General features: G+C 43.8%; 1 protein-coding gene across 3 annotated transcripts in view; it reads left to right on the top strand.

Moving 5' to 3' along the window:
• The window catches only part of LOC119577907 (ras-related protein ced-10-like), a 61897-nt gene that overhangs the window by 48463 nt on the left and 1171 nt on the right, over positions 1-12263 (top strand). For 2 of the 3 annotated variants that reach the window (XM_037925572.1, XM_037925573.1), the window contains 4 exons: positions 7806-7944; positions 9030-9161; positions 9501-9618; positions 9796-12263. The exon at positions 9796-12263 is cut by the window's right edge and continues 1171 nt beyond it. In XM_037925572.1, coding sequence (XP_037781500.1) covers positions 7837-7944; positions 9030-9161; positions 9501-9618; positions 9796-9989 — 552 coding nt within the window. In that variant the 5' untranslated portion in view covers positions 7806-7836 and the 3' untranslated portion in view covers positions 9990-12263. Of the gene's footprint in view, positions 1-261; positions 387-7805; positions 7945-9029; positions 9162-9500; positions 9619-9795 lie in introns of those variants that run through there. The other variant, XM_037925574.1, reaches the window with a different exon arrangement.

The raw sequence follows: 12263 nt of genomic DNA, 5'->3' as shown, positions 1-12263 counted from the left end.
AAGTCACAAGGTTGTTAGCCCGCCCCCCCGGGGCCCCATTCCACTGGTTTCCCGTTTGCTGTAGGATCCTTGCCCCCGGCCACTGTCTTTTCGTGGCTGGCGGTGAAACTGGAAGGGCGCTGAAAGCACGGGGTGAATCTTCCTAAAGTTCACGGCTTATCTGTAGAACATCCCCAAAGTATCCTCGCACGAGAATGGTGGCGCCACATCCTTTCCACCAGCAGCCACGTCTGCCAAGTCATACACACTCTTAGCCATAGTCAGAGGCTGCCTCTGACAGTGGTAACGTGTCGGTCTCTCATCCGAGGGGTCGGCGGTTCGCGCAGTGCCCAGGCCCGAGAAGTTGCAGTTGTCGAGGTTACTGTTGTGGCTGGGCACCGCGGTGGGTAAGGACTAAGCTCAGTCGAGTCAACACCAGCTGCCACACTAATCGAGTCGGCATTAGTCGGCACAGGCCGGGCTCCCTTCGTAAGCATGCCCCGGGCATGGCTCAGCTTCGCATACCTGGCTTATCCTTATCCTTATCTGTCATAATCGCAAGGCATCGAGGAATTTGGATGGAATGAATTATGATATCATAGTCTAGGAATTCCGCTGTTGTCAATGTTCATCATGGCCCATGTACTATAGCAGTATGGTTTGTGTCATGGCTGTTAGCCTATCCACCGCCGTTCCGGCACCGACCTGTGTGTGTCGCCGAAGAGGTCGTGATGCCTTGCCCTTTGACTGGACGGCGCCCGTTCTGAGCGCGGTAAGTCTCGCGAGCGCGCCGGGTTGGTGATGGCGGCTGGTATGCGAAGTGATTGGATCAAAGGCCCGACGCACACCTTTTGGCTGGCCTCGAGCCTCTGGTGCGCTGGCAGTGAGTGACTCTCTGTTTGGTATTCTAAAAGGCAAAAATAAATCCTCTTGCATGACATTCATCCAAAGCTTTTGCAGGAAACGTTCTGCGACGGCCCGCTGCTCGGGGAAAAATCTCAGGATTGTTTATGAGAGCTTTTGAGAAGAACATCTTCATTTATGATTGATTTTCGCTTTCGTGGGCCTCGTGATGGGCGCGGCGTCTGCCCGTGAGAGCGAGTTGCTGGCGTAAACAGTGACGGCGGTTTACGGCGAGCTCAGCGTGGCTTGTGCAAGAGGCCAAGTCCGCTGTCATTTGTTTATCTGGAGCTGCAGGATGTCAGCGCCGTCGGGGAGCCACTGGCACATGACGTGGGTTAATGCAGGTGGTCTTTGTGGCTCATTTCGCGGGGGTGGGGGTGGGCGCGGCCGGGGACGTGTGTGTTTGTATGTGTGGGCGGGAGGGGGAGGCAGTATTCACGCCCACACCCATGTACGGACATACACACACCTATGTAATCGAGAGCTCACTTTCTCACCCTGTGCATGTGTTTATTTCTTATTACAAACAGTCACACACACACACACACACACGCACGCGCACACACACACACACACGCACACGCACACGCACACGCACACACACACACACACACACACACACACACACACACACACACACACACACACACACAGAAGCTTATTCCCAACACTTGAAACATCTTACCAAACACCTGCAGGAAAATGACGCCCAATGATCACTTAAAACTAATACCACAAAAGCCTTGAAAAAATACGATCTACTTTATCCTGAATACACATAATCCCACATATTTTTTGGCCACAAGATGCTGGCAAGCCCTCCTTGACCCTCGCAGGACAGGAAGTTGCATCGCCCCCCCCTTGCAAGGTTCACTGCGCCCCCCCTCACCCCTCCCCAACCCCCGTGCCACGTCCTCTGTATCCCTGCATTCGTATGTACACTTGTGCAGCCGGGGAGTGAGGGAGGAGAGAGAAAGAGAAAGAGATAGATGGAGAGAGAGAGAGAGATAAGGAGAGATTGTGTGTGAGAGAGAGAAGATGTGAAACAAATAAGGAGAAATGTGAGAGAGAGAAGGAGTGACGTGTGTACATCTAAGAGAGATAGAGAGAGAGAGAGTGATATATATATATATATATATATATATATATATATATATATATATATATATATATATATATATATATATAGAGAGAGAGAGAGAGAGAGAGAGAGAGAGAGAGAGAGAGAAAGTGAGTGAGAGAGATAGAGATAGAGAGAGATAGAGATAGAGAGATAGATAGATAGATAGATAGATAGATAGATAGATAGAGAGAGAGAGAGAGAGAGAGAGAGAGAGAGAGAGTGGACATGTAAGAAAGAGAGAGAGAGAGAGATGTTTATACATGTAAAAGAGAGAGAGAGAGAGAGAGAGAGAGAGAGAGAGAGAGAGAGAGGAGAGAGAGAGAGAGAGAGAGAGAGGACAGAGAGAGAGAGAGAGAGAGAGAGAGAGAGGAGGACAGGAGAGAGAGAGAGCGACAGAGAGAGAGAGAGGGGACGAGAGAGAGAGAGAGGGGGCAGAGAAAGAGAGAGAGAGGAAGAGAAGAAGAGAGAAGAGAAGGACGAGAAAAGAGGAGAGAGAGGACAGAGAAAGAGAGAAGAAGAGGAAGGGAGAGAGAGGAGAGAGGAGAGGAGAGAGAGAAAGGAGAAAGGGAGAGAGAGAGAGAGAGAGGAGAGAGAGGGAGGACAGAGAGAGAGAAGAGAGAGGGAGGACAGAGAGAAAGAGAGAGAGAGGGAGGACAGAGAGAAAGAGAGAGAGAGGGAGGACAGAGAGAAAGAGAGAGAGAGAGAGGACAGAGAGAGAGAGAGAGAGAGGGAGGACAGAGAGAGAGAGATAGATAGAGAGAGAGAGAGAGAGAGAGAGAGAGAGCGAGAGAGAGAAAGGAGAGAGAGAGAGAAGATGAGAGAGAGAGAGAGAGATAGAAGAAGAAGTAGAGGAAATAGATAGTAGAAGAGAGAAGAGAAGGAGGAGAGAGAAAGGAGAGAGGAGGAGAGAGAGGGGGAAAGAGGAGAGAGGGGAAGGAAAAGAGAGGGGGAGGAGAGGAAGAGGAGAGCCCACATACACGCACGCAGCATACACGCAGACGCATACACCACACACGCAACACACCACACACACACCCACACCCACACAACACACACCACACACAACACACACACACAACACACAACACCCAACACACACACAACACAACAAACAACAACCGATGGTCCAGTAGTAGTGCAGAACTGGCCCCTTGTGGCCCCGAGTTAAATTTCCCTCGCCGGGGCAGTCGTAAAATCCCTGCGCCCCGATGGGCTCGACCCCGAATTAGGGCGAGAAAAGACATTTTCACTTTGAGAGGTTGGGTTGCAGGTTCAGGGTCGTGGAAGGGTTTAGCGCGCCGAACCGCGGTTGATTGGAAGGGCATCCCCAATCAGGCAAGGGTGGCACTGCCAAATTACCTCTCAGTAGTAATTGAGAGAGGCCTATGTCCACACGCACGCACACGGGCGCACACACACACACACACGCACACGCACGCACGCATGCACGCACGCACGCACGCACGCACGCACGCACACACGCACGCACGCACGCACGCACGCACGCACGCACGCACGCACGCACGCACGCACGCACGCACACACCAAAACACACACACACCAACACACACACAACACACAACCCCACACCACACCACACAAACACACACACACACAACAATAATATATATAATATATCATATTATATAAATATATATATATATATTATATATATATATATATATAAAATTTTTAGCCGCGTGGTTAGACATGGACCCAAATTTAATTCCCCCTCGCGGCGGTCGTAAAAAAGTATGTAATATTAAAAATATATAATATATAATATATATATATAATAATTATATATATATATAATTTTAAAATATAAATATATATATTTTTTTTTTTTTATTAAAATTTAATTTTTTTTAATTTATTTATTTATTTATTTTATTTAGTATGTATGTATGATGTATTTTGTATGAGTATGTAGTATTAATGTATGTATGTATGTAGAGTAGTATTATTTTAATCCGCCTCGAAAAATCCATGTGAGGCCAGAGTTGTTTTTTGAATGCGTCTGCGGCATCCATTAACCGTGATGATAGCGATGGACTGCCAACAGACGCGTGCTGTATCCTTTTCGTCGGGAATGGTCTTTCATGTATTATACACATTTACCTAGGAAATATCAACGGGTTTGGGCGCTGTGCTTGTGAATGCGCGTGTGCGCATCGCATTAACAGTTGCAGTGTTTTATATGTAAACGCTTCCGGGCCGTGCTAGTCTGAAATTGAATGCATGCAACTTTGATGAAGAGGCTAAGCCTGGCAGCGTGCGTGAACGAAGGCAACTTCTTCCCCAGACGCGATTGCCAGTTGACTTCTCGTGTAATTTAGTGAGGCAACTCCCTGCCGGAACACTTTCTGCGCCCCTGCAAGCAGTCTGTGCTCTGCCTGTGGAAAATCATAAACCATAAAGTCTGGAACACAGTTAAGGCATTCCATCTCTGTATTGCTGGCTACCTTTGATAGCTAGATGCAGCACGTTACGGTGCTTTGCTATATAGACCTTGCTTTGCATTACCTCATGCACACGGCCTCCTTCCGATGGAAGCACGAAAAGGCATAACGAAGTGTATGGCGGTTCAGCGTCGCGACTGGTTTAGCGCTGTTTAGTAACAGAATAATTATGGCGTGCGCTGGTAAGTGAATGATTGCTTAATTGAGATTAATGGCATGATACCACGAGTCGGGCGCTACTGCTGCCAGCGCGGAAAGTAGGAGAGAATGAACACCCTGGAACCAGCCGCCTTCCCGCGCTCGACACTAAGGCCGTGGAATCTGCATGGCCAGTGGGTTAACCGAGGCAAGCGATTCGAGGGGATCTTGTTGCGGGAATGAACGACGAGAGACCGAGTGGGCGAGAGAGGGAGAAGGAAGGGAAATATAAAAGAGAGAGGGGGGGGGGCAGGCAGGCAGGCAGGCAGGCAGGCAGGCAGGCAGGCAGGCAGGCAGGCAGGCAGGCAGGCAGGCAGGCAGGCAGGCAGGCAGGCAGGCAGGGAAGGAGGCAGAGAGATAGAGAGAGAAAGGCAGAGAGATAGAGAGAGAAAGGCAGAGAGATAGAGAGAGAAAGGCAGAGAGATAGAGAGAGAAAGGCAGAGAGATAGAGAGAGAGGCAGAGAGATAGAGAGAGAAAGGCAGAGAGAGAGAGAGAGAGAGAGAGAGAAGGCAGAGAGAGAGAGAAGAAAAGAGGAGAGAATGAGAGAGAGAAAGGCAGAGAGATAGAGAGAGAGAGAGAGAGAAGGAGAGAGAGAGAGAGAGAGACGAGCACGAGAGAGAGAGAGAGAGGAGAGAGAGAGAAGGAGGAGAGAGAAAAAGAGAGAGAGAGAGAGAGAGAGAGAGAGGAGGAGCGAGAGAGAAGAGAGGAGCGAGAGAGAGAGAGAGAGAGAGGAGAGAGAGAGAGAGAGAAGAGAGAGAGAGAGAGAGAGAAGAGGCGAGAGAGAGAGAGAGAGAGAGAGGCGAGAGAGAGAGAAGAAGAGGCGAGAGAGAGAGAGAAGAAGAGGCAGAGAGAGAGAGAAAGGCAGAGAGAGAGAGAGAAGGCAGAGAAGAGAGAGAGAGAGGGGGGGAGGGCAGACAGAGAGACAGAGAGAGCGAGGAGAGAAAAGGGGGAGAGAGCGAGAGAAAGAGAGAGCGAGAGAAAGAGAGAGCGAGAGAAAGAGAGAGCGAGAGAAAGAGAGAGCGAGAGAAAGAGAGAGCGAGAGAAAGAGAGAGCGAGAGAGAGAGAGAGAGAGAGAGAGAGAGAGAGAGAGAGAGAGGGGAATAAACGAAGGAGAGAGAATCCTATATTCATAGCCGGGAGTCTCAGATACCGCAGTTGCAGACGCGTCTGAAATAACCGGGTAATAAGAAGGGAAAACATAGAAATGGGGAAAATCAATTCCGCTGCGGCAGGTGAGGCGGAGGGCCGGGCTGCCCCTCGAGAGGGAGGTCGAACAGTAGCCTTCGAGGAAGGCTGTGCTGAGACTTGGCTCTGAAGGGCGTCATCAAAAGAGTACTACCGAACCCCGGCCCTTTTGCAAGGATACATTCATTTTATCTGCTAGACTGTCTGCTGAGGAGCAAAATTCCTGCTGCCCGTTTGGTCTGGTCTAACTTCCCGCGAGCATCCTAACAGAACATATTCTGAGTTCAAGACAAGTCGGCAAACTGTAGCCGGCAGAAGGTAAGAAGGAATGTAAGCTGGGAAGGCCGCGGGTGTCACTGCCATGATGGACGGACTCGTGGCACCGTTGTCATGTGCCCACCGGGAGGCCGGATATTACTGTCCGAGGGAAATACCGGAGGGTCGAACCGGGACCGGCCGCGGGCGGACCCAGGGCGCCGATAGCGGGACAGTCGATGGTCTCCGTTCTCTTCGCTCTCTTGACTTCTTTCGTTGGCGAAGGCTTAGCGCTTGCTTTCCTCCGAAGACTAGCATCTCATTTTGCGGGATTTGCATGGTGCTGCATTGGAAGGAAGGTCAGGTGAGCTCAAAGGGCAGGGAGAGAGAGGTCAGGTCGTGGGGAAGGGACGGGAGGGCATAGAATTGATGGGAATGGATGGCGGAGTGACTCGGTGAAATACCTAGAATTCACGCAAAACGGAAACGCCAGTTTTATTTTGCCATTCAGGATAAATTCATTCCTGTGCGCACAGGAATTTTTATGACCAGAAATATCAAGCAGACACATCTGTTTCCTTTGCATTGTAAAGCGCGTGAAACTTCAGTCGCAGAGACGTCGGTGCCTCGTGAAAGCCATGACTTCCCTTTAAGTGCATAATGGATTTGTTTAGCGAGTTGAGGTTTTCCGCTCCGTTAATACTTTCTCTTCTCGCTCCGTATGCTTCTCTCGCCTTTTAGTCGTCTCTCTCTCTCTCTCTCTCTCTCTCTCTCTCTCTCTCTCTCTCTCTCTCTCTCTCTCTCTCTCTCTCTCTCTCTCTCTCTCTCTCTCTCTCTCTCTCTCTCTCTCTCTCTCTCTCTCTCTCTCTCTCTCTCTCTCTCTCTCTCTCTGCCCTTCCTTTCTCTCTCTTTCTCTCTTCGCTTTGCTATCAGTTTTATTCTGTATAGGTTGTCTGAAACGCAGAATACGTCAAATATGAAATGGTCATTTCGCGTGCTGCAACATCTCTTATTATTATGATTTTCTTTATCCAGACTGTCACTTTGCCTTTTGCGGAGTTAAAGACCTGAATCGTTTCGCAGCGACTGTAATCTTGGCCAAGATGAGGTCTGGGAAAGCGCATTCCGTGCATGACCGAAAGCCTTCCCCTCGAACGACACTCCTTGAAGGGAGCGCGCGCCTTTCACTGTTCTAAAATCATTCCGACAGTTTCAGTGTTCATTTATCTTTCGTTCTTGTGTTATTTATGTCAGCCATGTTGTCTCATTTATATACTCTAGGGCGGATATTTCTTTCCTGCTTGTCATGCTGGCATAAAGCAGACAGTGACCGTAAGCCCGCGGTCCATCTCGGAAACAGCGCAGATCTTTTCACTGGAAATTCTTGAGTCATTTCTGATTATGACCTGTCACGTGTTTGTGGGAGAGCGAGGTTTTGGTAAAAACTATTAATATTTTTTCCCTAGATGTATGTAGCAATTGTGTGTGTGTGTGTGTGTGTGTGTGTGTGTGTGTGTGTGTGTGTGTGTGTGTGTGTGTGTGTGTGTGAGAGAGAGAGAGAGAGAAGAGAGAGAGAGAGAGAGAGAGAGAGAGAGAGAGAGAGAGAGAGAGAGAGAGAGAGAGAGAGAGAGAGAGAGAGAGTCTTTGTGCCACCGACTGGAATCCTGGCAGTGTGTAACAATAAATCTTGTGTTGTCAGGTTCGGTCGCGCCACCCTTCTCGTCTCCAGGATGGGTGACGGCAGCAGCTCCCGCCCCCTCAAGATCACCGTGGTGGGTGACGGCACCGTAGGCAAGACCTGCCTCCTCATCTCCTACACGTCGGGGGAGTTCCCTGTGGTGAGTGCCGACGGCAGCACGCTCGGACCTTTTCTTCATTTTCATTTCCTCCTCCTCCTCCTCCTCCTCCTCCTACTACTACTACTACTACTACTACTACTACTACTACTACTACTACTACTACTATTACTACTACTACTGTTAGTACTACTACTATTAGTACTACTACTACTATTACTACTACTACTACTACTACTACTACAACAACAACAACAACAAACAACAACAAGTACTACTACTACTATTAGTACTACTACTACTACTACTACTACTACTACTACTACTACTACTATTACTACTACTATTACTACTACTACAACAACAGCAACTTCTGCTACCACCACCACCACCACCACCAACAACAACAACAACAACAACAACAACAACACTGATGCTTCTATTGTTGTTGCAACTGGTGGTTGCAATTTTTTTTTCATTAGAAATATTATTATTACTATTATTACTAATGGTATTTTGAATTTTAACTTAATAATCATCGTTATTCCGTCATTGTCAGCATCATCATCACCATTGTCATTATCTTGTTATCGTTGTCGTCACCGTCATCGTCATCGCCATCGTCATCATCATTATCATCATCATTATCATCACCATGAACATAAACAAAACCATGACCACCCCCATCACCACCACCACCACGAACAACAGTTTCACCACCACCACATCACCACCACCGCCACCACCATAATCACCAAATTTATCATAATTTTTCTTACCATATCATTGTCATTACCTGCCATCGCATTCAAATGTCAAAAGAAGATAAAACGATAGTAAATATACCTTAGGCAAACAACAAGCAGTCCACAATTTCGTAATGAGAAATGATCAAGCCAGTCAGTGAAAGGACTACTCTGGCGCAACGAGTCCCACGTTCTCTTCAGGAAAGATGTCGCTCATCTCTGCCCGGGGACGAATGGGCAGGGCAATGGGCGGTCTGTCACGTGGACTTTTTATATGATGTGTTTGTGTGTGTGGGGGTGGGGGGGGGTAAGTGTGGGTGTGTGTGCACTAATATGTAGTCACACTATAATTAACGAAGAAAAAATGTCTCTTCGTCATAGGAATATGTGCCAACAGTGTTCGACAACTATGCAGGTTCTCACACAGTAGAGGGGCGATCCTATGCTATGACGTTGTGGGACACAGCAGGACAGGAAGAGTACGAGAGATTGCGTCCGCTGTCTTATCCCGGGGTAAGGTTAATTATCCTGTTGTTATTCATTTACAGTTCTACAAAAGAATCAAACATTTTCAGTTAAAGTTTAGAGCAACCTGTATGTATACATCGTGCATATTAGTTTCGTTTTCGTATTTTAAATATTGAGCTATTATTTGAGAGATCAAAATTTCAAATCCCATGTAAATAGTAGCTAAATTTTACGCAATTTTTTCAGAAGAAACTTATTGATACTTTCAAGTTAACCTGAAACTACTTTTAAATTTATGTATGTTTTGGAAAAAATCCAAAGACAAGACTTGCAGAAACACTCATTGATATATATTGATGTTTAATGCCCTTGCTTGCCCAACAGACACATGTGTTCATAGTGTGCTTTGCGCTTGACAATCGTGCCAGTTTTGAGAATGTATCATCGAAGTGGCTACCAGAGTTAAAGCAACATTGCCCAAAAGCACCAGTGGTCCTTGTTGGTGAGTTTTTCAGCGTTTCTCATCTTGCATTATTAAACCAGCCTGTAAGACTTTTATACTCTTATCATTTATGATATTTGAAACTTATAATTGTCAATGTTCCTGTAAAATTGAAGTAATGTGTTGACTTGTATTTTAGCATGAGCATTATGTATAAATAATATATATTTTTGATAGGTACCAAAAAGGATGTGAGGAACCTGAATGTGCTGAGCCCAAGAGATGGGAAGAAGCTTTGCAAGAAATGCAGCCTCTCCAAGTATGTAGAGTGCTCTGCAAAGACACAGGAAGGAGTGCAAGATGTCTTCACATATGCAACAATGGCTGCTGTAGGTTTAACACCAAGGCAACGACCCTGTGTTATTATGTAGTATCAGCTCTATAATTATTGTTAAAAAACTGCTGCCAACTCAGAGTAGGGCAGGCAAATAATGTATCTGACATGTTTTTGTAGATGATATTGTTCAGAAATCGTGAACATCGCTTGTTAATTATAACAATACTCAATTCAGGTTTTTCTTTCTGATACATTGGAGTTCAGTATTCACAAAAAAGCATGAAGAAAATTATGTATATTTTCAGGTGACAAAATGTTGAATATTTTGTAAAAAATGGATGTACAAAAGACAGATAGAAAAGAAAGTTTATGGATTTATTACCATTTGTATATTTACTTGTTATTAGCAAATTTATAAAACAATTTGATATAATGGAAAATATACTCCTAATTGTTCACTGCATTATGATTCAGTGTTTAAAGCCTACAAGTTCCAAAGGTTTTTGTTTGTTTGTTAATTATTTTTAATGTTTTGTGAGAAGTTAATTATCAATAGGTTAGTCTGGAGGTAAATAAGCCTTATTTAAGTATGATAAGAACTTGGTTAAGAATGTTTACAGTTGTTATAAATGGAAATACAGAAATACATAAATTGCTTTTTTATTGGTCACAGCATTTTTTACAAATGAGTGTTGCTTTTTTATCATAATAAAATTGTAGAAGGGTTTCACTGGTTCTTCATAGGTTACTTTCTATGTTTACTGTCATATGGATTAAAGACTAATTGCATTCATGCTTTGATAACCTCAGAAGTTACCAAGACTAATTATATGTCTTCTATATGAATTTTCTGTTGTTTATATTTAGATAATGGAAAATAAAGAATTCAAAAGTATACATATGTATCTTAGATGTGTGTCAGAGCAACATCAGTTCAGCAACTTTGGAGAAATGGCTAGGTAAAGTAAAGGTGGCCAAATGTTCTTTTAGAACTAAATTATTTATTCATTTTAGAAACATAGAAAATATAAGTGGTAGTAGTTACTTTTTCTTTTCATGCCAGAGTAGACAGAAGTAGGACTGGGAAAATATGCAGTGCATATACAGTTTTTTAGTGGTAGCAAAGGGGACCAAATGTATATGATATGATAAACAATGTAAATTTTGTTTTGCATTTGAAAAGACAAGCTATATATTTATTATCTATTAGATGTAAGAAAAATAGTCACATAATTGGTATGTTTCCAAACTTAATACAATTATAAAAATAAAAAAAAAAACAGAATTTTGCTTTACTGAGACTAAAGCATATGCATACTTTTAGCTAATGGCCTTGATTCAGGTGATGCCTTTAGAGCATTATAAAATACCCATTTCATTAACACTGCACCTGGAGAGTAGATTAGTGTAGCTTTGGCATTACTTTTTGAAGAGATTAGAATATATATATTATATATATAGAAAAAGAATGTCACTGATGTAAATTTTACCAATTAATTTAGGTATTTAGATGTAACAGGTCATATTATATCAGTTACCAAGGTCATGCTAATGGAAAAATTCAAAATTCTTATGTACGTACTTCCACTGATGTGATAAATATGTTATGCAGTCAAAGAAAAAAGTCAGGCTGTTATTGCTTTCTTGTAATAGAAATGCATTTTTTAACATACAAACAGGTTATTGAAATGCTTTTGTTGGTCTCTTGGATAAACAAATACTATTCATCAGGACAGTGGAAACACAATAGTGCCTTATCACAATTTATATATTAATTTACATTTTAATTCAGTAGCCTAGTTCTCTTCCATTTAGTCAGCTCTAATATGTATAATTGTTATATGGGTGCAACTGCTAAAATTTGGTTCAGTAATTAATAAAAAGTTGTTCATAAATGTGGCTCTCTCCTATCAGTTCAAATAATTAGAGTTAACAGATAGTATTTTGATTAACAAGAAGTATACTGATAAAGTATGCATGATAAGATTATGTGAGTTTGCTTCTCAGAAATGCAAACAGCAGTGTGTTTATTTACAGATGAAATACTTAGTAACTGAAATATGTTAATAGTTAATTATTTATCTATTATCCATTTCATCAATTTTGAATTAGAAAATAAATACATAGATAAATAGTGAATGGAAAAAACAAATAAATTAATCAAGAAATATATAAATAACCATACCCGCAGGCACACCTATTTATACATTATATGATGGAAAAGCTAAATTAAAAAGTAATGGGAAGACAAGATGATAGTTTTAAATTAAAACTAAATATCTTTGTCAGGTTTAGAAGAATACTTCCTCCTCCTCCTCAAATAACAATGTAAAATCAAATCTGATATGGCATTGTCATTTGAACTTTG

Source organism: Penaeus monodon, chromosome 10, assembly GCF_015228065.2.
Source record: "Penaeus monodon isolate SGIC_2016 chromosome 10, NSTDA_Pmon_1, whole genome shotgun sequence".
Taxonomy (NCBI): Eukaryota; Metazoa; Arthropoda; class Malacostraca; order Decapoda; family Penaeidae; genus Penaeus; species Penaeus monodon.
Note: the sequence above shows the minus strand (reverse complement) of the source record. Positions and strands in the feature narration are given on the sequence as shown.